General features: G+C 55.1%; 2 protein-coding genes across 3 annotated transcripts; one reads left to right on the forward strand and one right to left on the reverse strand.

Moving 5' to 3' along the window:
• Window positions 1–16: 16 nt before the first annotated feature.
• Ctsz (cathepsin Z) lies at window positions 17–15878 on the reverse strand. 2 transcript variants are annotated; one of them, XM_090352580.1, is made up of 7 exons: window positions 15282–15878; window positions 12789–12984; window positions 8183–8346; window positions 3731–3910; window positions 1524–1674; window positions 1130–1295; window positions 17–541 (listed from the first exon to the last, which is right to left on the reverse strand). In XM_090352580.1, the coding sequence occupies exons 2-7, from the start codon at window positions 12863–12865 to the stop codon at window positions 431–433; spliced, it is 849 nt and encodes a 282-aa protein (XP_090208706.1). In that variant the 5' UTR covers window positions 12866–12984; window positions 15282–15878; the 3' UTR covers window positions 17–430. The 2 variants fall into 2 exon arrangements, with proteins under 2 accessions (XP_090208706.1, XP_090208705.1); XM_090352579.1 differs by lacking the exons at window positions 12789–12984; window positions 15282–15878 and adding an exon at window positions 8716–8966.
• A 3943-nt stretch (window positions 15879–19821) lies between these two features.
• On the forward strand, window positions 19822–24176 carry Tubb1 (tubulin beta 1 class VI). The gene is made up of 4 exons (XM_090352896.1): window positions 19822–19918; window positions 22612–22720; window positions 22799–22909; window positions 23010–24176. The coding sequence occupies exons 1-4, from the start codon at window positions 19862–19864 to the stop codon at window positions 24092–24094; spliced, it is 1362 nt and encodes a 453-aa protein (XP_090209022.1). The 5' UTR covers window positions 19822–19861; the 3' UTR covers window positions 24095–24176.
• Window positions 24177–25057: the final 881 nt, after the last annotated feature.

A 25057-nucleotide genomic window follows, 5' to 3' on the forward strand; every position in this document is an offset into this window, starting at 1 on the left:
ACAAGGGACACTCAGACTCAGTCCTTAAGCTATTTTATTCACTACTTGGGTAATTTCAATTTTCTCTCTTCCCCCTCCCTCTTCCTCCCCCCCATTCCAGGGTGACAGCAGAACTGGTGAGGGCCTGAACCATTTCCCTGTCATGGCACAGTGCAGGTCACAGCTGCTCAACCGTGCACAGCTAGCTCTGTGCTCGAGAGCCGGAGCCTGCTTTGCTCTGGGTCATGCCCAGGCAGCTGGTCTGCGCAGGGGCTTGCCCCCATGGTCAGCCAGTGCCACACAGTTCTCATGTCCACAGCTGCCCACCTAGACGTCCAGAGCTGCCATGTCCAGGGCTGGTGGTCGCCTGGGCCACCCACCTAGCCAGCCAGGGCACACACCCGAGGATGCCGCTGGTTGTGGCTTGCACTTCCCATCTGAGGAAGCCCTGTTAAATGATGGGATCCCCGAAAGTGCACAGCTCCTCGATGGCAAGATTGTAGCTGGCCCCGGTCCTGTCCTTGTAGGCACTGGTCACAATCCTCATCCAGCCTCGCTCCCCCTGTGGGAGCAGATCTGAGTGTCAGTGTCTTGGCCCAGCACACCACCCCTCCACTCCGTCCCTCAGCCTCAAAGCCACGCCCTGCTCTTGACCTCACCCCGCCCACAGGCTGGAAGGGGTCTGGATGGGCCAGCCACCAGACACCTTCCCGAACCTTCCCATGCCTTAGGTGCAGGTGTCGGGGGAGGTGGCTCCGTGGGTCAGTGGCTCCCCACAGCCCTCCTTGCTGGTGGCCAGCTAATGTGGGAACACGTGCTAACTGGAAAGCGGGTGACTGCCCGTCACAGCCCATTCACGGTCATGTCCCTAGTTTCTGACCTCTCATCATTCCCTCACAAAGGTCTGTCTTATGCTAGGGGTGAATGGCAGGTTTTACAGATAAGGCAATCAGTCAGGTTGTCTTCCTTGGGGTTTTGACCCAACCCAGAACTATTCTGGAAATCCAGAAATTCCTTAGGAGAGCCTAACATCTGGCAGGAGCTCGAGTGAGCTGCTCTCACTCTTGGAGAGCAGCAGCCACCCTGGGCAGCCATGAGGTCTCGGCTGAGCTGTGGCGCCCGGCCGCACGTCAGAAGGGAAGTGCCTTACCCATGGTTCACCCCACGAGTTGCGGACAATCCAGTACTCGGTCCCGTCATCACTGACACCCCATCCCACCACGGAAATGATGTGGTTGATGAAGGCCTTGTCCTGGTACTCGGCATAGATCCCTCCCGTGTAGTTGACCATCTTTTCTGTCGCCATTATTCCGCAGCTGGGAGGAAGCGGTCAGGGGTGGTCAGACACCGCAAGTGCAGATCCAAGCGTGCACGCACCCGAGGGCCTTGTGTGGGGGTGCAGGGCCCCTTCCAGGAGACGTCCCAGCCCCCACTCCGCTCACTCTCCACATCACCCGTTAGGCCTGGAAGGGCCAGTCAGTGACTGTCCCAGCCTACAGGGGTGACACGAGTCCTCAGGAACAGACCTCCCCGGAGCCTCTCACCTGATGGGGCCCTTCGCGTAGATCTCCGCCATCATCTTCTCCCTTCCCGACAGAGAGCCGTAGTCGCCCACCTTCCAGAGGGTGTAGTTCCGGAGAGGGTGGCAGTCTTTGAATTCTGTGCAGGTCCCGCACTGGTTAAACTTGTTACACTCTGGGGAAGAGGCAGTCAGTGTGAGATGGTCTCATTAACCCACTAACAATGTGCAACCCACCCCGTCCACTTTCCTAATTTAGCCTACTATTCATTAGCTAATAGTGGAAGTCATCTTGCTATCTATCAGGTGCCGTTTAATTGCACTCTTCTTTCTGCTGCAAAGGAGTTATGAAAAGCCTTCCCAGGCCATAGCAGAACAGACAGCAAACATGAATTCATCCGCACATAGTAGGCATGTTGAAGTTGGCCTTTTTTTCTCTCTTGCTTGAAAGGCTGGGAGAAGGACCTTTTCACAATGTGGCTGAAAACTGAACATAGCCAAATTATTAAAATTGAAGATGATTCTGTTGCTAGCTAATACATTTTTATAAAAAGTACTTCCTTGTTATTTTGCTCTGAGATCTACAAGAGTTAAGTTGATGGGCCGAGAGTTTTGGCCTAGTGGTAGAGTGCTTGCCTAGCATGCATGAAGACCCAGGTTCGATTCCTCAGTACCACATACATAGAAAAGCTGGAAGTGGTGCTGTGGCTCAAGTGGTAGAGTGCTCATCTTGAGAAAGCCCAAGTGCTCAAGCCCTGAGTTCAGTCCCCAGGACTGGCAAAAGAGGGAGGGGGGGAGAGAGAAAGTTGGGAGGGAAGAGGAAGGAAGGAAGGAAGGAGTTTCCTGATGTAAGCCCAACAATGGCATGTTTTCCAACCTCTGTCCATCTAGTCTGATCTACACCCTTTCCTCATAGCTGGTTGTTGCACCACTCTGCTGTTATATTGCTTCTATTGTAATTACACCTCTGCCCAGATCTTCCTTGGGGACAGTAAACTCCAGGTATAAAGTATTGGCTTAATTTATCCCTCAGATACCATGCTGGTGCCTGACACAACTGGAAAATGGCAGATCTGTGACCATGTGTGCTAACACAAAATTAAGACTGTTTACTGCAAACACATAGGTTCCAGAGGAACCCGGCACACCTGCCAGGCTGGGTGGGATTAGAGGGGCCTGGGCTCAGCTGGACAACACAAGTTTGGAGATGGAGCAGGGTGGATAAACCCCCAGGGCACTCCACCAATGCTGAAAACATAATAATGACGCTGTTGGCCATCCACTGGTCTTCCCTCCCTCTGTCTGTCCCAGCTCTGGGGTCTCTTGTCACTGAGGTTTACTCATCCAGGATAGGAACTCACCCAACCCATGCAGAGAACTTTCTAGCTGGGCAGTAAGGCCCAGGAGGCCAGAGGAGGAAGCCCTGCTGGCAAAGGTAGAAGCAATGCCTCTGGTACCAGCGAGGCCTGCAGCCATTCCACACAGCATTCCTCCCATGCCTCGCCTCTCTAGTCTCCAGGGCCTTGAGTTTCCAGAGCTCTCTGCTCTGGCTGAAGGAGACCTGAGGAAATTATGGGTTTGGGTCTGGCATTTTTTCTTTTTCCTTTGGGTTTCTGAGGGGAACAGCCTGGCCTTGAAGGAACATGCCAACTACAGGTTTCCAGGGCATCTTGCTCTGCCATCCATGTTCCACTCTGGGTGGCTGGGGTGGAGATCCCCGGGGCTGCTGTGTCCCGTGGACAGCTGGCTTGAAGGGTGACCACCTCCCCACCTGAGATTGGATGCTTCTCTGTGCAAGGCCTGCCTGTAGCCAGCTCTCCCCTCAAAAGCCCTTGCAACTACCAAATGGCAGGCATCAGTGTCCACACACCAACCAGGTCCAGGCCTAGCATCAGGGACACTTAGTCTGGCTTGTCCCAAGGCTGGGGACTCGGGGCTGGGCAGAGTTCTGGCATCTATATACCATGCCAGGTTTTGTATTGTTTTCAACAAGACAGTGGGCTCCAGCATTTTCTTCCTATATCCCACTGGGTCCAAGATGGCCCCAGAGGAGGCAGAGCTGGCTCTTCCTGGAACATAGGGTCTGGATCCCTACTCCCCTCAGCATCCATGTCACAGTATGATAAACATGGGTTGGCCTTGGCTCATAAGTCAGGGAAGCCCCACCCTGGGCTCTTCTCTTAGCAAAGTGGAGAGCAAGAGGGGATGGATGAGGGGCTCGGCATGACCTACCCTGGTCCTTGGCCTGGTAGTTGTTGCAGGTCTCGTCTGGAATGCCGTGTTTATGGGCGTACTCCCACACTGGCAGGTCATTGCCCCCCTCGCAGGACCCAGCGTTGCCACAGTCAAGGACATTCTGCACAGACAGCATGGTGCTGGGCCACGCCCCCTTCCTCTTGATGTTGATGCGGTCTGCAACAGTCAGCGCTCTCCTTAGCACCCCTGGCCCGAACCCCACCCCACCCCACTCCCGCAAATGCCACTGGAGGCCTATCCTCAGGCTGCAATGCACCTGCCTGCCACCCTGCCTCCCGCGCTTTCCCACGTGGACCTTGGAGAGACCGTGATCTGCTGTGGCTGTCCACAGGCCTGCTCTGACCCTTCTTGGGTACTCTGTGTGTGATCTGACCTCCAGCCATGGGGCTGTAAGGACCACAAGGCAGAGCCGGACGTACAGGCCCCCAGTGCGGCTGCATGACCCCTGGATGAGGGGGCCTGTGCCCAGAGGGCCCGATGTGGGCATCACCAAGAGCCAAGGTGGCACTGAGGAGCTCAGTGAGGAACCAGTGCCAGGCATGGGACAAGACATCAGCTTGCCCCCAAGCTCTGTGGCCCGCGATGCACACGTGGCCAGTGCCTTCCCCAGGACCCCACTCCCCCCAGCCTCCCTCTTCATCCCAGCAGCAGCTTCCTGCCACTGGTGGTTCCTGCAGCCACAAAGGCCTGCCTTTCTCACCGCCCCGTGGCCCCTGCCGGCAGTGAGAGGGGCGCCCACTAGCCACACCTTTCTGTTGGCCATGTCTGCCTCACTGCTCTGCTCAAGTCACTCGTGTCAATCTCTCTCCCACTACCAAATCCTAACTATGTCTCCAGTTCACCTGATCAGCCTTCTGGAAGCCCCTCCGCTGTGCCTGGTCCTGGTGGCAAAGGCTCTGAGGCCTGCTGGGAGCCTTCTTCTCCCCTCACCAGCTCCTATCCTGCCTGTCACAGCAGCCAGCCTCAGCCCTACCTGTCCAGTCCACAGCTGGCCCCTGCCTTGGCACTACCCAAGCTTCCTGACATGTCCACTTACTCCCCACCTCTCCCCACGTGCTTCTCCCACCACTCCCAGAAGCTCAGTCATCAGACTCCCATGCCCACTTGCTGTGTGCCAAGCACTGTGCCATGCTCTGGGCACAGCTGAGCAAGCAGAGCATCGCTCATCCCCCAAGAAGCTCACACCATGGAGGGTAGGGGGATGGCAGACAAATAGAGCCAAGCAGGGCTCACAGCTCTGTGAGGAGAGGTCACAGGGCAAGTCCACAGGGTGAGGTAAGCAGTACCCATTTACATGGGCAATGAGGAACCATCATCCAAGAAAGGAACAGTGGGCACTTGAGCAGCAGTGGCATCGGGCAGAAGGCAGCCAGGCTTCCACCTGTGTGCCAGCGGCATGCAGGAAGGAGCCAGACTATCTAAACCCTGGATTTTATCGTGTGTGTGTGTGTGGACTGGAGCTTGAACTCGAGCCCTAGGCACTCAAGGATGGTACTCTATACTTGAGCCACAGCTCCACTTCCAACATTTGGGGTGATTAATTGACGATAAAAGACTCAGGGCCAGGCGTGGTGGCTCACACCTGTAATCCTAGCCACTCAGGAGGCTGAGATCTGAGGATCAAGGTTCAAAGCCAGCCCAAACACAAAAGGGCCTGAGATGCTTATCTCCAATTAACCTCTAGGAAAAAAACGGAAAGTGGGACTTGGCTCAAGGGTAGGGTGGTAGCCTTGAGCTGAAGAGGCTCAGGGACAACGCCCAGGGCCCAGGCAGGGCCGAGTTCAAGCCCCATAACTGACAAAAAAGACTCAGGGGCTCCAGCTACTGGTGGCTCACGCCTGTAATCCTGGCTACTCAGGCGGCTGGCCATGAGGCTTGAACTAGGCGCTGCCCCTGAGCTCTTCAGCTCAAGGCTGTTTTACTACTTGAGCCACAGCACCACTTTTGGTTTTCTGATGGTGAGTTGGAGGTAAGAGTTTCATGAACTTTTGTGCCTGGGCAGGCATTGAATCTCCATCCTCAGATCTCAGCCTCTTCAGTAGCTAAGGTTATAGGTGTGAACTACCAGCACCCAGAGGCAGTGAGATTCTTATCTCGGATTAACCACCAAAAACCCAGAAGTGGAGCTGTGGCTCAAAGTGGTAGACTGCTACCCTGGAGAGCCAAAGTTCAGGGACAGTGATCAGGCCCAGAGTCCAAACCCCATGACCAAGAAAAACAAAAGCAAAACAGTTCAGGGACAGCACCCAGGCTCTGAATCAAGTCCCCATGACTGTAAAAGTCTTTAGGACTTTTCTGCCCAGGATGGCTTTGAACTGCAATCCCCAGATCTCAGCCTCCTGAGTAGCTAAGATCACTGGCATTGTCTTTTATCTGAGTGAAATCACAAGTGGAAGAACATGATAGGATTTAGGTTTAACTTGAAGCACCTTTTGGAACCAGATAAGAGAAACAGCAGCAGTGGGACACATGGAGGGGCCATGGATGGGTCTGGTGCGAGGGACAGGGTGGCACTGGTCTTGAAAGTAGAAGCACAGGAGCCAGTTTGTAGGAGAGACATAAAGAGAGGAAGTCAGGAAGCCTCTGGGCTTTTGGGTGAAAATCTTTTGGGCTGGACCAGAAAAGGACAGGCTGGCAGGACGGGAGTGGTGAGAAGGGTGAGCTGTGCAGACCTGACCATCTCCCGCTGGAGGTGGTAGGAATCTCAGGGACAGGTGACAAGCCTGTGAATGAGAAGTGAGGCAGAAGTTGAGAGATGAGTACAAAGCTGACAGGTAGAGGCAGTTGGGTGCTGAGAGCTGAGTTCCAAAAGGGAAGAAGCAGCACAGCCAAGCAGGGGTCTGGCACTCTGGCAACCCCATGGCAGTGGCAGAGGGGAGAAGGGAGGCCAGGGCAGGCTCACAGGGAGACGTGGGAGGATGGGGGCCTCAGGTCTCCCTGTGGTTGCTGAGAAATGGGGTGGTAAGAGGGAGGAGATGGAGGGAGGGAGCCTCTGGGGATGAAGATGGCCTCTGTGAGGAGAGAGGTGGTCTCAGTGAGGGGCTTTAGAGCCAATCCTGGGAATGAGGGAGAAGACAGACTGGCTGTCCATTGGCCCCCTGGGATGCTCCTTCTCAGTGAAAGAGGAAGCCAGGGCTGCAGCTGGAGATACCAGGGGCCAACACAGACAGACTGCACTCAGTTCTGGAACTGTCTGTAGCTGTCTCAGCAAGGCCTGGCCCCCTTCCGGGAAGGAGCAAAGCCCAAACAGCCTCCAGCCAATTCAGACCCAGCAATCATCCACAAAGGCAAACACTGCCATGTGACTCCCTCCACAGCCCTGGGACCCTCCCAGTTCCTCCCCTCACCCCACCCAGTGCTTTGCAGTGCTTTGCTGAGGACGCTCTTTCACTTCCCCAGGCCGGCCTGCCACCCGTTCCTGGCAAGCCTGCCACCTGTGCCTGGGCACTCTCCTGGACTTTGCCCCATCCTTTACCTACAGGCCCATTCGTACCCTTGCTGTTCCTCCAGACCTTTCGATGCCCACCTGTGCCTTCTAGAAGGATCCATGTATGTTTTAGCCCTCTGGGGACTTCCTGAGTTCCCAAGGACAGAGGACTGAGCTACCTACCAGAAGAGACTGGCAGATCCCACAGATCCCAAGACCCGACGGAAACCCCTCCCTCAAAATCTCTCACACACATCAGGCTTGTGGGCTGAATTCCATGAGCAATCCGCTTCCTGGTTCACAAGCAGAGCAGCCAGCCACTGAGCTTGAGGCCTGAACTGTTGCACCCATGACCTGTTCCACCACTTGGCAAGCCCCTAATCCTCAGAGCAGGTAGCACCTACAACAGGCCTGGCCAAGATACCAAACGAGGAGCGGACACTGTACCAAGTCCGGGCCAAACTGCTAGCCGCTGTAAGTCTCTTGTCCAGTGGAATGCAGGCTCCTGGACCCGAGGCTTGCCCCGGGAATGGCAGGCACTCTCCCAGCTGCCCTGGGCTGACCCTCGCTTCTCTCCCACGGTAGGAATCTCCCGTGGTGTGGGCATCAGACCCAGCTCCCTCTTTGCCCTGAGCCTCCCTGTTCTGCTGTTGCCAGAGGCTAAGGTACAAATGAGAAAACTGGTGAGGCTGGAGCTCCAAGCCAACGATAAAATTCATCTCAGGTCTTAACCGCTTCTGAGGGGTTTCACTTCCCCAAAGCCAGGCGGGGGGCTCGGTGATTTTGCATTTCTGCTTCCACATCAGTGGCGGAAGTCTCAAGCTGAGTGGAAAGTGGGCACTCGGGCACTAGGGCGCACTGGACTGCCCGTTGCCCAGAGGGCCTCGGTGAAGACCCCGCATGGACTCAGCTGTGGTCACTTCGGCAGAATGCAAGGGCTCGGGCTAAACCCTGGCACAGAAGGACGAGGCCCTCGGAGCCCTGGGCCAAAGGCCACCCACCTGCCATGGCGCTGGTGCTGCCATGGGCCCAGCAGGAGCCGCAGTACTGGGGGATGTGCTGGTTTCTGGTGACGCTGGCGTAGTTGACACCGTCCACGTTGCGCCAGTCCCAGCTCTTGGGGAGGTCTTCCGGGGACAGGTACTCATGGGGCCTCGGATACGTCCTGGGGAGAGAGGACACCATCCACGTCGAGGCCTCTCTCGGAGCCACCGCACAGGGCTTCACTTCCCAACACGCTGGCCGCCATCACCAGGGGGCCCCCACCCCCAGCAAGCCCCCGCCCTGTCACCACCTGAGGGTGACAGGGCACCCTGGCGCTCCCCGGGCTCTCAGGGCTGGGCCGAGAGGCGGGGAGGTGAGTGGGGGAGCCTCCTCCGGAGCGGGGAGAAGGGCTTCCCGGCAAGGGGCCCCGGGGCGAAGGGCCCCATCTGAGACCCCGGGGTCTGGGGAGGCTGGAGGCCCGGCTTCCCGCAGCCCTGCCGGGCAGGGTGCCCAAGGGCCCAGGCGTCGCCAGGCGCCCCCGCGAGCCCACCTGCGCCCCATCCGCTCCAGCTGGTCCCCGCGCAGGGGCCGGTAGCACGCCGGGCTCCGGCGGAAGTGGAGGCCGGCGCCCGCGGCGCCCGCCAGCAGCGCCCACAGGGCCAGCAGCGGCACGAGCCGCGGCCGCCGCGGCGCAGGCCGCGCCCGCCAGGACGACGCCACGCTCCGGCTCGGCATCCTCGGGCCGCGCCGCTCCCGCTCCGTCCCGCGCAGCCCGGTGCGCAGTCCTCGACCCCAGCCCTGACCCGCCCGGCCCGCCCGGCCCGCCCGGCCTTTAGGAGTCTGGACACACCCCAGGGGCGGGGCCGTCCCGCGCGTCCTGCCCCGCCCCGCGCGCCCGTCCCGCAGCCCGCGGGCACGCCAGCCCCCACCCGATCGCCCAACTTGGGGTCACGCGCGAGGTCGCGTAACAGACCCCAGATTCGACCTTGTCACGAGCTGTGCTGGCTGGTTGACAAACTTAGCTCCCTTCCCGGGGATCCTGGGACGGGATCCGGGGAGGGTGTCCTGGGATGGGTCCTGGGATGGGGTCCTGAGATGGGGTCCTGGGATGGGTCCTGGGATGGGGTCCTGAGATGGGGTCCTGGGATGGGGTCTGGGGATGAGTCCTGGGAGGGGGTCCTGGGATGGGGTCCTGGGATGGGTCCTGGGATGGGATCCTGAGATGGGGTCCTGGGATGGGGTCTGGGGATGAGTCCTGGGATGGGATCCGGGGATGGGTCCTGGGATGGGTCCTGGGATGGGGTCCTGGGACGGGATCCGGGGAGGGGGTCCTGGGATGGGATCCTGAGATGGGGTCCTGGGATGGGGTCCTGGGATGGGGTCTGGGGATGAGTCCTGGGATGGGGTCCTGGGATGGGGTCCGGGGATGGGGTCCGGAGATGGGGTCTGGGGATGAGTCCTGGGATGGGATCCGGGGAGGGGGTCCTGGATGGGTCCTGGGATGGGTCCTCCTGAGATGGGGTCCTGAGATGGGGTCCTGGGATGGGATCCTGGGATGGGGTCCTGGGATGGGGTCCGGGGATGGGGTCCGGGGATGGGGTCTGGGGATGAGTCCTGGGATGGGGTCCTGGGATGGGGTCCTGGGATGGGGTCCTGGGATGGGATCCGGGGAGGGGGTCCTGGGATGAGTCCTGGGATGGGGTCCTGGGATGGGATCCGGGGAGGGGGTCTGGGATGGGTCCTGGGATGGGGTCCTGGGAGGGAGTCCTGGGATGGGGTCCTGGGATGGGTCCTGAGATGGGGTCCTGGGATGGGATCCGGGGAGGGGGTCCTCGGATGGGGTCCTGGGAGGAGGTCCTGGGATGGGTCCTGGGAGGGGGTCCTGGGATGGGATCCGGGGAGGGGGTCCTGGGATGGGGTCCTGGGATGGATCCTGGGAGGGCGTCTGGGATGGGTCCTGGGATGGGATCCGGGGAGGGGGTCCTGGGATGGGTCCTGGGATGGGGTCCTGGGAGGGGGTCCTGGGATGGGGTCCTGGGATGGGTCCTGGGATGGGATTCTGGGATGGAGTCCACAGGATTCCACAACCCTCTGCCACACAGTTTCTGGAATTGTGGTCTGGAGTGGTGCTCCAGGCTCTCAACTGAGAGCCCATGGCTCCTGAGGTCCCGGGAGGGAGCCTCAGTCCCCCAGAACAGGCCCTGGGAGGAGTCTCAGTCCCGGAGAATTGTGGCCTACCTGGGCACTGACATTGTTGCCTTCTGCCCAGGTCCTCTACAGAAAGGATTGTCATTTGCAGAGAAGAAAGGAGATCCTTCTAGAAAACACCCCCAATGGAAAAGTGTGCTTGGCACAGAAATCCTGAGTTCCACCTTCCAAGGATGCTTGAAATGCTAAGATGGTTCAGAAAAGAGGAACTCAAAGCAGATGTGGGACCGGGGATTCACTGGGTTTCGTCACTAACGGGCTTCCCCCTCCTCTGTGTCCTTCAGGACATGTGATGGCCATTTCTCCACCATGCAAGAAAAGGGCTCAGGGTGGAAGGCCCTCATGTGAGCGCTGGCCTCTCACCATAGCCCACCTGGTTATCACCCTGCAGGGAATCCCAATGGCTATCTCACTGCCTGCAACTGCTTCCAAGAACACTCCAGGAAACCCAAGCAGGAGGGTTCCTGTTAATCCCCTCTGCCCAGCCCAAAGCCACAGAGACAAAGGCCAGGCTCAGCAGGAATCCACAAATGTTGGACCTTGTAACTAAAGATGAGAGGCAAAGGCTTGTTCCAGGCTCCTATCCCTTTGTGTCTTATCTTTTGGAAAATCATTTTCCAGAATTCTTCCCTTCAGGCTGGCTTGGAAGGGGGGTGGGATAGACAAGGGGTCCTAAGATTCCTCTAAGGATTGCTCTTGGTGGAACTGGAGATGGACTAAGTTCAGTTTGGCCCACGTGGGGTCTCCTGCGTAGTGGACTTTGTCTTCTCTAGAGAAAAAGTTCTGGGCGGGAAGGTAGCTCAACAGTGCAAGATTTAATATCCTTGGGGCCTTGAAAATAAACACATGAATGGGTAACTAAAATAATAAAAATAAACAGAAAAGCTCAAAACTGTAGGGCAACAAAGATTCAAAGATTGTACGCTACCCCTGACCCTCCCAGGAGACAATCTGGATTCCTATGATTAAGGGAGAGGGAGGGGAAGAAGGAGGAAATGAAAGGTAGGGAGAGGGAGAGAGAGAGAGAGGGAGGGAGGGAGTGAAAGGTGGGGAGAGGAAAAGGGAGGAAAGAGAGGAAGGGAGAGAAAAGGGGGAGAGGGAGAGAAACAAAGACAGAGAGAATGTGCCTGGACCTGTTTGCTGCGTGGAAATGTAGGAGACATATCCCATGTCAAGGTTCTTCCAAGTCATGTGACATTGAGAGACATGGGGTGCTCTGAATACACACTGGGATTCTTTTTTTTTTTTTTTGTCATCATGGGGCTTGAACTCTGGGCCTGGGCGCTGTCCCTGAGCTCTTCAGCTCAAGGCTACCACCCTATTCCTGAGCCACAGCCCCACTTCCCGTTTTCTAGAGGTTAATCGGAAATGAGTCTCTCGTTTTTTAGTGCCTGGACTGGCTTTGAACCCAGATCTTCAGATCTCAGCCTCCAGAGTAGCTAAGATTACAGGTGTGAGCCACCATGCCCAGCTGATACCCTGAGATTCTCAAAACAGGTCATCGTCATTGACACCGTCAGGGTCACCTTGTGACTACATGATCCCAGCCGTCACACAGGGCTCTAAGCTCAGAAGGCACCACAGCAGGAATGACAGGGAGGAGGAAGACTTACTCTGCCCTGAGCACTGCAGATTACATTTCTGGCCTGATGATCTCAGTGTCACCTGCCTTATCTGACCGGAAGTGGGGTGAGGCCCCCCCCCAAGGATAATGAGTAGGCACAGTCTTGCTCCATCAGCACGAGTCACATAGCCTAATTCACTGGCAGGCAAGGGTGAAGGGAAGGACATTTTCAGGATGGAAGGGACCAGAAAAGCAGCCAGAGTGGACATGCTATGACCCACTGGGGTTTCACCAACCCAGAGCTCAGAGAGTGGTGGGGAGACAAGACAGCAGTGGAAGAGAGCACATCTACACACTTGAGCCCATGGTTTTCAAGCTAAGAAGGAAGTGAGAAATGTATCGCCCACTTCCATGTCGGTCTCCTCAGCCTCTCATGATGGGCCAGACCCGAGCCTGACTCTGCCCCCAGAAGCCAGGAGACTGCTGACACTCGAGAGGTTACTACTGACTTTTCCAGGAGGTTTCTGAGTATGGGTTGTCTAGTGGCAACCAAACTCAGATTCGGGGCCTATTGCTAATGGAGGGTCTTTGGTTCAAGTTCTCTGGAGAGTGCACAGAAGTGGTAAGATTGCTCGGATCACAGCACAGTGAGGGATGCGTTCTGAGAACCTATGGATACTTGCTGGAGTTGATCCCCAGGATTGTCATAAAGTGGACACACCTGCCTGGCAGCGACTCCTGTCAACCTGCAAGGTGCGTTCCTTCTCGACACCTCCATGGGTGCCCGTGACTCATCTTTTCATCAGGGCCTGCAAGGGAGGAGGCTCAGGGCAGGGCTGGCCCTTCCCTACCTGCAAGGCCCAGCTGGCAGTTGCTCTACGGGCTGTGGGTTCCTTCCACACCGTTTGGGGCAGGGCCGGGATGGCATTTAGAAAGCAGACATCGTCCTGTGGCTGGGAGCAGTAAGTAGTTCACGCTGTCATGAAGGTGGCTGAGTCATTCCTGTCCCCCGTGTGTGCGGAAGAGTTGAGGATGGAGCCAAAAACACTGGAGGGGAGGGGGCGGGGTCTTTATGGTCCTCCTTTGAGTCTTGACACAACTTGTGGGTGGTGCTGGAGAAGGGAGATGGAGGGGCCACCATTTTACAAGTGGGAAGCCCAAATTTACAGAGAAGCCAATAGATCGAAACTGGGCATGACCATCCTGGGTAGATTTGAATCTAGTCTGCTTTTTTTTTTTTTAATAATATTTCATAAAGTTTGTTGGAAAACACATGCTCCAAGGCCACGGACACAAAAGCTTATTCATTTCTAAAAATAATTTGATTTTCCCCCGGTCCTTATAAAAGAACAACACATGCATTTTGTAGCCAGGTCAGGGCCGGCCCACCTTCCTAACCTGAGGAGAGCATGCAGATGGGTTTGAGGGTCCCGCACAGTGACCTCAGAACCTTTTCTCTCCACCCTCCTCCATGTGGCATTGTCTTATTCCCACTCAGCAAGTGTGGACATTTCCTATTTTCCAGCATTGCTGAGTGGAGCTACATCCTGGATACGGCGTTTGTTTTGATGGCCACTAATGGTTCTTAGGGGGCGGCTGGCGTTACAGGGCCTCCTCTTCACCCCTCCACCAATGATGTGGAGCTCGTGATAGCTAGGGGTCACCCAGCTATCAGAGAAGGCCCAGCTTGGGTGGCTCAGGCATGCCACTGACCTTGCCACTCTCTCCACATACGTCATGCATCACACCCAGGCCCGAGTGCCTAGTGGCCTCCTGCACACACGTGGCCTGGAAGAGGTTCCCTGGAGTTGTACTCACAAGGTCACCCACGTTGTCGTTGCTCCAGAATCTGCTGCCTGCAGCCAGGCACACAAACAGCCCTGCCAGGAACCCATGGTGAGGTTTCCCCAAGGAAGCAGCCACCATTTGCTTAATAGAATTCACTTGCCCTCTAGAATTAGGCTGTCAGCCATATCGGATGGAGTTGTTTTCAGTGTTGGGGTACAGCAGAGGGAGCTGGCACCGCCCCCCAGGGGATTATATGGAGAGCAGGAGGTAGAAAGAACTTGGAAACAGGTAAAATCAGGAATCCTGGGGACTGGAGGGAGGTTCTGGGGCTGGTTGTCTGGGCTAAAACTGTTCCCTGCTGTATCCTGTAGGCTGAGATTGACAAGGCCACAACCATGGAATGAGCTGGAAGGAAAGTGAGTGTGTTTGGCAGTTGTGAGGGACTCCCAGGATGCCAGGATAGACCGCAGAGGAGCCAAAGCTCCTGGTGCCTGTCTCACCTGGACATCCAGGACCCCAGCCCCTTGGGCCACAATTCAGGCCCCTTCCGTCCACCTCTGCTCTTCTCCTCCTCTCCTGGCTTTTTCCTTCCTTTTTCAGTGTGTCTGTTCAGGTGGGTTCCTCCATCTATACCACACCAGCTGTGACTGAGCTGGGGTTTCCTCTGGTTGTCACTGGTTTCAGGAGGGTGTGGAGAGCAGAGCTGACCACCACGGGTGCTGAGGAGTGCTCGACAGGGCCCAGGACACAACCATGTGCCAGAAGGAGGGATGGCACACCAGGCCAGTGCATGTAGGGCTCCTACACTGCCTAGCTAGAGCCTGCCTGCCTGGCTGTCCCGCGCTCTGATCCCCAAGCCGTATTCCTGAATGGAGGAGTCCAGAGAATTGTCGTCACTGCTGGCTCTGCCCCAGGTACCCTTGAAAGAGCAATGACTGGTGCTTGCTGATGAGATGTCCCCCCACCCCCCACTCCAGGCCTTGTTCTGGGAATCAAAAACCGCATTAACCCGAACTTGAAGCCCAGGTGACAATGGACCATCGCCCCGCGGTTAGACACCTGAGCTCTGACCAATCCTGAAGACCAGTGGTTCAAAGTTAAATGTGGTCTGTAACTGTGGAAACTTGTTAGCACTTGACTATAGAAGCTGTGTGTAATCTCTGCTCGGGGCCTCTTAGCATTGCTGGCTACGGGTACAAAGAGGTCCAAGTTCAAACTCGTAATAAACGACCCTTGCTTCTTTGCTTTGACTTCGGCCCCTGGTGGTTCTTTCGGGGTCCTAGGAATTCGGGTACAACACCCTGAGCCTTGGGCATGTTCCTCTCAGAGCCTTCGTTTCCTGCTTTCTGCTTCCCTCACCTGGCTCTGATGCTGTGCTATGGTACCAATGGCTAAGTAAGTCAGGCTGTGAGAGACAGTGGCAGAAAGTTCGTGCTTCTGCCAACCACTAAGTTTGTTCTAAGGTCCTTCAAGTTCCTCCCCACTCCTGTCCCCCATCTTGCCAACACAGTTTTCAGGTAACATTTGTTCGGCAAATGACTATATTTGAGACTCACCAAACAGATTTCTTGGACAAACACGGGGCATGAAGAAGTGTGTTTCTATTTGACTTGGGCCTCCAGTGTGGACTAGCATTCTTCTTATCTCTGCTCACCCCACAGGGCTTGCTTATCAGTAGCTGCTCACCTTGGAAGTTGGAAAGTGCGAACAGCAGCTAGGGTATCCACCACCTTCAGAATCCTGGCAGCTCGTGCATGCGTGCGTGTGCCTGTGTGTGCCAAGGTAGCTACAGTTCCAAAAGGTACCAGAGGGGCAACCAAGCATGTTCCAGGGCTTCAGGCCAGACCAGCATGGCCAGCGTGGTGTGGGCCCCACAGACATTCCAGCCACCAAGGAAGAAGAGGGGGCCTCCAGCCAGCCAGAGCCCTCCCCTCTTGAAGTTACCTCTTCATGTGGCTAGAACTTTCCAAGAAAGAGAACCCAGAGGGTGCAGGAAAGGAGTCCAGCCCATCCGAGAGGTCACCAAACTACTGGGCCACTCCTTGTGGCCCCTTGGAAGTCAGTTTTCTTGCTAAGGCATTTGGAAAAATGTCCGAATCCAACCAAGCAGACAGTCATTCAATAATCTTCTCTTAATTATTACAGAAACTCCAACCAGTTCCAAAGGGGAAGAAGAGAGCAATGAATTCTCTGTTCTCTTCCTAATTACATTTCATTTGCTAAGTGGAAAGTTGGGGGGGCTCCATCTAACCCCCAAGGGGAAGTCTGAAGCGGTCGATTGGAGATTTCTGGTAACAGTGGGTTTTCTTATCTTCTTACTTCTTTGCCCATAATAGAACCTGTGTCATCCAGGAAGACTTGCCACTGCTCTTCTGTGGGCTGCTCCATGTCACAGTACTGGAGGAGTCCCAGGCGAGGGGAGCTGGCCTGGTCACTAACCAGTGTCTCCTCAGTGGCATGCCCAGTGTATGGAATTACCCATCGTGCATGCTAAGTGGAGCCCCTGCTCCTGCCCTCTGGCCCCCAAGCAAGGCTGGTGGGGGGGGGGGGCTTGGCATTTGAACACATTCCTCACTAACCTGCTTTTGCCACCACTATTCTCTAGGGCAGTAAAATTGCTATTTTACTATGCAGCACAGATGGCCCTCCTTCTCGTCCCCTGCCCAGTTTAGGGCTGAGAGGTCACCTTCCTCCTGGCAGGAGAGTAGACCTGGAGGTGATGCCAGCCTCTGCAGGGTCACAGTTCAGCTGTGTCATGGAAAGGCCACTTGTACTGTCTAAGGGCAGGGCACTGTGTAGCTACCACATCTCTGGCTTAAACCAAATTGGCAGTCAGAGGACAATGCTTTCCTGTGGGTTGGGGGGGGGCAAGATACCTTCATTCAAGAGCTAAGACAGAAAGGACTACTCTTCCAAGCCATGCCACTTCCTGCCCTCTGCTCTGCCAGCCATGTATGTCCGTGAAGGGTTTAGGGCAGGGACAAGCATGCCTTGAAGCTGGCTCAAATCACACTGCCTGCAAGGTGTGGTGTGGCGGGGCAGGGGAGGGGGGGCAGTCACCATGTGCTGAGCCTTCACGACAGACTTGGACTTGGGGGTCATTCTGCTTTACAGGGCAAGGAGGAAAGAGTCAGGCCTCCCTTAGGGTTGGAACCCAGCTTCAGCCCAAGGAACCTGCCAACTGCCCCCCTGCCTGGCAGCAGCTTCCACTCTGTCCCCTTAGCAGCCCAGAGTTCAGTGCCCAGCTGAGACTGAGTAAACATGGCTGTGATACAAGAATCAAAGTAAACAGGGCTTCTCTTTTTTCTTCCCTCTCTTTCTTTCTTTCTTTCTTTTTTTTTTTTTTTTTTTTGCCAACTGCTCCATTAACAGAAAAGCCTTTTAAGTGCCCATCTGGAAGCCAGGCTCTCTCCTCCCTGAGCAAACTAAGCTGACCAAGGCGATGTGTTCCAGTGGGGATGGCTGGGGGGGGGGGCAGACGGGGAGGGAGGGCATCCAGCACACTGGGGCCTGCTCATACAACGAAGAATGAACACAGGGAGATCAAACATGTCTCTGGCCCAGCCCAGCAGTCCCTGCAGTGAGGCCGGGTGTAACCACACCAGCCCCTTTCAACCATTGCCCAGAGGCCAGGGCCTGAGGCATGGCTTCTGGTAATAGCTCACTGTGGCTGCTTCCCTCTGAGTGGCCTGGTGGCCCGCTTTCTTGGAACAGTTTGCCCTTTCAGGCCTGACCACTCTTGGGGGATGGAAGGGAAAGCCTTTGGGCCCCACGGCCGCCCCCCCCCCAATAGAAGGGTCATACTCCTGAATAAACACATTACTGGCCTTAAGGAAACCTGTCGTTCTGAGCACTCATGCTTGAGCTCGCCCAGCTGCAGGCGGGCACTCAACAAACATTTGCTGAGGCCCGGTGATGTATCAAGCACTTTGAGGATGCAAAGGTAAGAGGACAGAGCAGCTCCCTGCTAAGTGGGAGATAAGTCATGTGCAGAAGTAATTAGCAAACAGGGTTACCGTGGGCACCCAGGACTTGCAGGGCCTCTGGTAGGCACCGTCACAAGGTGCCTGGAGCTGTGAGGTCTCCAGACAGGAGGTTCACCAAGACGGGAGGGGGAAGATGGAGCCCTGGAGCTCGAAAATGCCTAGCTGCTGTGCACGCGGAAGGGTCCCTCTGTGTGTAGTTCTTTCTTTTCTTAATTTCTTTACCTTCTTTCTTTTTGCTGTTTCTGGGGCTTAAACTCAGGGCCTGGCCATTGTCACTTTTTGTTGTTGTTGTTGTTGTTCAAGGCCGATGCTCTACCACTTGAGCCATAGCTCTATTTTTGGTGGCTTTGAACCATGATCCTCAGATCTCAGCCTCCTGAGTGGCTAGGGTTACAGGCGTAAGCCACCACGCCCAGCTTGCCTATGTAACTATCTTGGTGGTGTCAGAAGGTAAGTGCTGGCATCATGGCTACTTGACTATGAAGAGCTTCAAGTGTAGTTCTCCCAAAAACAAGGACTTCTACTCATGGAACCGCTGTCCCATGGTCAAAGAAGTCAAGAAACAGCTATGTCGCTCTATCACAGTCACAGCCCATGCTTTGATTCTAACAAACAGCCAATGACATACATGGATGGGAACATCTCTGCGCCCTGCCTTGGGGTCCAGCCAGGGTCCCAGTGACTTAATGGTACCGAGGTCAGATCAGAGCCCTGAACAAGGGACTGGCACTCTTGGGCCAGTGTGCATGGACAGGGTCAAGGCTCAGGGCAGAGGACATGCAGCACCTACACTGACCCCTGGGGGATGGCACCTCTGGGGTTTGGCTCCACATCACAACCAAAGTCACCCCATGTCACCGGCATGGAAGCTCTGAGCCCACTGTCATGCTTCCTGGAGTCCAGGACCTCAGCACAAGACAAGGGGTTGGCAGGACACACTGGGCAGTTTGCATATTCTCTTTCTCTGTGTCTTTCTTTCTGGGTCTCTTTATTAAAAAACAGCGCCTTGATGTATAGCCCAGGCTGATCTTGAACTCTTGTTCCTCCTTCTTCAGCCCCTGAGGGCTGGCATTCCAGGATGCAGCTTGTATATTCTCTCTTGATGGAGATTTCTGAAGCACCTAAGAATTACATTCCATCTTTGTAACTTCAGTTAACTTCAAAAAGGAAGTTCTCTTTCATAATCATCTTACAATGGTCAGAAAGACTATTTTTCTATTTATACAAAGGTTTACAATTTAAGAATAAAAACTAGCCAGGCACCTGTAATCCTAGTTATTCAGGAGGCTGAGATCTGATGTATAAATAAATATACACATTATATATATATATATATGTATATACATATATATATATATATATATATTTTTTTTTTTTTCCCCCTGAGCACTGTCCTTCGGCTTTCTCAAAGCTAGTGTTTTACCACTTGAGCCACAGCACCAGTTCCAGCCTTTTCTGTGTATGTGGTACCAAGGAATTGAACCCAGGGCTTCATGCATGCTAGGCAGGCACTAATGATTGTAATTTAAAGCCAGCCCTGACAGGAAAATCTGTAAGACTCTTACCTCCAATTACCCCCCCACAAAGCAGGAAGTGGACCTATGGCTCAAATAATAGAGGGCTAACTTTGAGTAGAAATGTTCAGAGGCAGTGTCCAGGCCCTGAGTTCAAGCCTCAGGACCAACATACATACAGACAAAATACTGTCCAGCCTTGCTTTCCCCAAAGACACCTCTGTACTGTGTGTGGCTTTCAGACTGATGAGTATGGATCCAATGACGGGTTTAAGCAAAAGGATGGCTGGACAGTGGACTCTGTACAGAAGTCCCAGCTGGGAGCTGCCACTCAGCCATCACACGTGGGCTGCAGAGCCAGGGTCTGTGCCCAGAGACCACCATGGTGAGGCCTGTGGGAGGGCCCAGTACAGGCTGGGAAATGACTGGGCAGTATTCTGTGAGAGGCAAGGCAGCCGTTTTGAAGGATGACAGGCAGAGTTCAGGGAAGCCTGGGCTGGACACGCCCTTGACCCAACTGCTTGTGCAGCTTGGTCAGCTGGACCCTCTACTGTGATGACCAAAGCTGACTGATCTCCCACTAGTGAAGACAGATCTCCTGGAGTCTGAGATTCTACCCCACAGTGCAAGGCCAGGATGCGGGAAATTGTGCATCTACAGATTGGCCAGTGCGGCAACCAGATAGGAGCCAAGGTGGGTAATACCTGGTTGCCAGCCCATCTCCCCGGGCCCATGAATGTCCCCAAACCAAGCCTGGCAGGGAAAACCAGTCCTGGCAGTTTCCACTTCTGTGCTAATGATTGGTTATTAAACAAAGCCTTCAGATAGACACCCGGACTTACTACTAGACTTAGGGTTCATTAATGTTAACTTTGTCTTTAGTTACAGATGGATAATTTGTATGTCAGCTATTTTATTTTTATCATCTTAATAATGATCTTTTTCATATCTCAAGCCAGTCATTTGTCTTAAAAGAGCCTTTTCAAGTTTGTTGGGAATTTGTTTGATGCCCTATTGCTGGAGTAACTTTTTGTTCCCCTCCCATATCTATGTTACAAAAAAAAAAGTCTATTGTTTTACTTAGTATGTAGTAGACTAAAGAGGGAAACCTAAATAAAGCTGTTTTATACAGTGGCAGAAGTAATAAAAATGCATCCTCTGGTGTGTAGAATTTTTCTCTCCTTGGCCCCACTCTGCTGCTTACGTTTATGAAGCGTTTGATTTATGCATTTGGCTAATGCTAAGAAGACAGGTGCTTCAGATCAAAATTTCACTATTAGTTTTAGGGTAAACCATTGGATTATCTAAGCCCTAAACCCTATGTAACGACTTTTTTTTTTTTTTTTTTTTTTTTTTTTTTTTTTTTGGTGGTTCATGGGGCTTGAATTCTGAGCCTGGGCACTGTCCCTGAGCTCTTCAGCTCAAGGCTACTGCCCTACCCCTTGAACCTCAGCCCCACTTCCCGTTTTCTAGTAGTTAATTGGAGATAAGGGTCTCAAGTTCTTTAGTTCCTGGGCTGGCTTTGAACCACAATCCTTAGCTCTTAGCTTCCTGAGCAGCTAGACTTATAAGCATGAGCCACCATGCCCAGCTTCTCTTCGTTCTTTTAAAATTACTTTTGTGAGTATGAATTGAATGAAAAGTAAGGTTTTAAACATAATCATAATAGCATTCTTAATAACAGGTGAAAAGTGGAAATAGCCCAAAATGTCCACTGATGGAGAAATGGATAGAAACACAATAGAGTATTATGCGGCCTTACAAAGGAAGAAAATATTTAACTATCTTTTAGGTATGATAGAATATTCATTGCATGCTTGCCTATCATGCATGAAGACCCGGGTTCGATTCCTTAGTACTACGTACATAGAAAAAGCCGGAAGTGTGCTGTGGTTCAAGTGGTAGAGCACTATCCTTGAGAAAGCCCAAGGCCAGTGCCCAGTCCCTGAGTTCAAGCCCCAAGACTGGCAAAAGCATATTCATTGCATAATACTGATCTTTATTTTTTTGTATTGTGGCTCAGTAGCATTGTGCAGATTCATCTTGTATCTTGTGTTTGAACACTGAAGTATGAATTCCTCATTTCTCTTCTCCTCAAGCTCGTGACATTTCTACTTTCTGTCCCTGTGCATTTTTTCCTTTTAGGTGTCTTACTAAGGTAGAGTCACGTAGAACTTGCCATGGTGTAGCAGGTGTCAGAATTTGCCTTCCCTTTGAAGGGAACTGATGTTCTGGTGTGTGTGTGAATCTCATAGCACGTGCTCACTCATCTCTTGCTAGATGGATTGTTGCTGCCTCTTGGCTATTGTCAGGAATTCTGCTGTGAAGAAATTAAGGTCTTTAACCCCGGGACAAAACGCTCTATCATCTTTGTGTGCCAACCACAGAGACAAGATGGACAGAGGTGGAGGATTCCCCTCTCTGACCTTGGAAGATAATACGGACAGGAAGTGCTTGGCTGAGATAGGCGCTTTATCCTGTGCCTGGGCTAGAGCAATGACTTACTCTCAGGGCCATGAGAAGCGTAGACATGTGTAATTGTGCTGTCTCAGAACAGCAGTTTGCCAACGCTACTACACCCTGCTAGTTCACTGAAAACAGACCCTGGCTATTAAGACAAGGCCAGAGAGGAAGTACCGCTTAGAGACCAGGTTGAGAAAGCGCCGTGGGGGATTCTAGTGGGAAGAAATAGCTTTTCATTACACTTTAATGTGCCCCTTTCCAGCTGATCAGAAGAACCCTCCAGAAACTGCTTGCACATTGAGCTTGGTGCCCAGCGATCTTTACTTTCAGTGACAGGGGAGGGGCAGGTCAGTGGCTAGGCATTTCCTTCCTTGCAAGGAGATGCTCTACCATTTGAGCCATACCCTCCACTCCTGGCTTTTGGCTGGTTAATTGGAGTCTCATAGACTTGGCTGCCCAGCTTAGCTTTGAACCTTGATCCTTAGCCCTTCTGAGTAGTTATGAGAATAGGAGGAGCCACTGGTGCCTCGCTATTGAGATCAATCAAGTCGTGGTCACTGAAGCTCAGCAGGCTTCACTCAAGGTTATAGCCACACGGAACTCTGAATGATACGCAGACCTGATAAGAAAAAAATGTACAAAAATCAAGTTTAAGAGGCGCTGCCCATGAGCTTTGGGGGGCATTTCATAAAAAGAAACCCTCCAAGTGAAATGAGGTGTTGCTGTGACATCAGATGAAAACCCACCCCGTTTGCTGAATGGGGGCTGTGCTCCAGGAGCGGGGAGCCCTCCCAGGGCGGGACAGCTCCTGCGGTCGGGTGGGGTGGGCTGGACAAGGAGCCCGGGCGTCCTGGGGGCTGGCGGCGGTGCCCCGGCTCGGTGCTCCGCTGACGGCTCCCCACCGGCTCTCCTGTGGCCCTCAGTTCTGGGAGGTGATCGGGGACGAGCACGGGATCGACTACACGGGGCGCGACCGCGGGGCCTCGGCGCTGCAGCTGGAGCGGATCGGCGTGTACTACAACGAAGCCTACGGTAGGCAGCGAGGTAGCGGGTTGGGGAGGCGGGGAGGCGGCGGGCCGGGCCCTCTGACCCGCTGCTCTCTCTCGGCAGGGGGGAGGTACGTGCCCCGCGCCGTCCTGGTGGACCTGGAGCCCGGGACCATGGACAGCATCCGCTCCAGCCAGTTAGGGACCCTCTTCCAGCCCGACAGCTTCGTCTACGGTGGGTGACCCCAGAAGGTTCCGCGGGCCGCGGGTGCCCCTCCACCCCGGTGCCCTCCCCCAGGCCTCACCCCCCCCCTCGACTCCCCTCCCCACCACAGGGACCTCGGGCGCCGGCAACAACTGGGCGAAGGGCCACTACACGGAGGGCGCGGAGCTGGCGGAGGGCGTCCTGGAGGCGGTGCGCCGGGAGAGCGAGGGCTGCGACTGCCTGCAGGGCTTCCAGCTGGTGCACTCGCTGGGCGGCGGCACGGGCGCGGGGCTGGGCACGCTGCTGCTGGCCAGGGTGCGCGACGAGTTCCCGGACCGCATCCTCAGCTGCTTCAGCGTGCTGCCCTCGCCCCAGGTGTCCGACACGGTGGTGGAGCCCTACAACGCCCTGCTGTCGGTGCGCCCGCTGGCGGCCGCGGCCGACGCCTGCTTCTGCCTGGACAACGAGGCGCTGCACGGGCTGTGCCGGCGCGCGCTGCGCCTGGCCGCGCCCCGCTACGGCGACCTCAACCGCCTGGTGTCGCTGACCATGAGCGGCGTCACCACGTCGCTGCGCTTCCCGGGCCAGCTCAACGCCGACCTGCGCAAGCTGGCCGTCAACATGGTGCCCTTCCCGCGCCTGCACTTCTTCGCGCCCGCCTTCGCGCCGCTCGCCGCGCCCGGCCCGCAGCAGCGCGCGCTCTCCGTGGCCGAGCTCACCCAGCAGATGTTCGACGGCCGCAACGCCATGGCGGCCTGCGACCCGCGCCGCGGCCGCTACCTGACGGTGGCCTGCGTCTTCCGGGGCCGCCTGTCCACGCAGGAGGTGGAGCGGCAGCTGCTGGCCGTGCAGAGCCGCCACAGCGAGCGCTTCGTGGACTGGATCCCCCACAACGTCAAGGTGGCCGTCTGCGACGTCCCGCCCCGGGGCCTCGACATGGCGGCCACCTTCATCGGCAACAGCACGGCCATCCAGGAGCTCTTCACCAGGCTCCTGGAGCGCTTCTCCGCCATGTTCCGAAGGCGCGCGTTCGTGCACTGGTACACCAGCGAGGGCATGGACCTCGCCGAGTTCGAGGAGGCCGAGAGCCAGGTCCGGGACCTGGTGTCCGAGTACCAGCAATTCCAAGAGGCCCGCGGCCTCCCCGAGGAGGACCAGGGCGGGGAGGAGGCGGAGGTGGGAGCGGAGGAGCAGGAGCCTGGGGGCGCGCCCTGAGTCCCCACGGCCTCGGCGCTTCCCTGGGCTGCTTCTCTCACGGCTGGCACCCGACCTCTTGGACTTGAGCGCCACCCCTGGCTTGCTGGTGGTTAATGAGGGCTAGAGACGCGGTGCTTGCCCAGCAGGCATGAAGCCCTGGGTTCCATTCCTCAGTACCAGATACAGAAAAAGCCCCAAGCGCTACCGTGGCTCAAGTGGTAGAGCGCTAGCCGGAGCAAAAAGAAGCTCAGAGACAGCACCTAGGCCCTGAGTTCAAGCCCCAAAAACAAACCCTAAAACAACAACAACCAAAAAGGGTAAGCATCTTACAAGACTTTGCTGCCTTGACCAGCTTCAGCTGCCATCCTCAGCGCTCAGCCTGCTAAGCAGCTGGAATCACAGACGTGATACACAGAAAGGTGACATGCCACAAAGCGCTGCCTTGCTCCAGTGTTAGGAGCACTTGAACATCCCCAACACCTACTCTGGGCCGGGCACCCACACTCCACCTCACAGGAGAGAATCAGTCTCTGATTTAGCAGCACTTGCGTGGCCTCTATGGCCCCTAGACTCTTAACTTATAGCCACCATCTACACAAATCCACCCTGCTCTCCTGGGTTTTCAGCAAAGCCAAGTGGCTAAGTCCAGGGCTGAGAGGAATGTACTCAGCCCTCTGGGAACCTGTAGGCCTTGGGTATATCTCTACCCACTAACCGGAAAAGAGGAAGGAAGAAAAAGAAAGAAAGAAAGCAAGCCAGCCATCCAGCCATGGTTCTTTCCACATTCCCCCTCTGGCCAATAAAACAAGAACCAAAAGCACCCCAACTCCTGTCTGATTTGTATTTCCTTTAAGTAGCTTTCAACATACATCAAAAGTGTCTTATTAGTACTAGATTCCAGGAATTCATTAGCAATCAACTTTGATCTTTCTTTTCTAGGCAATGTACAAATGCCCTTTTCAGTTCCATCCCATAATCCCT

Source organism: Megascapheus bottae, chromosome 18, assembly GCF_031878675.1.
Source record: "Megascapheus bottae isolate mThoBot1 chromosome 18, mThoBot2.hap1, whole genome shotgun sequence".
NCBI classification, from domain to species: Eukaryota; Metazoa; Chordata; class Mammalia; order Rodentia; family Geomyidae; genus Megascapheus; species Megascapheus bottae.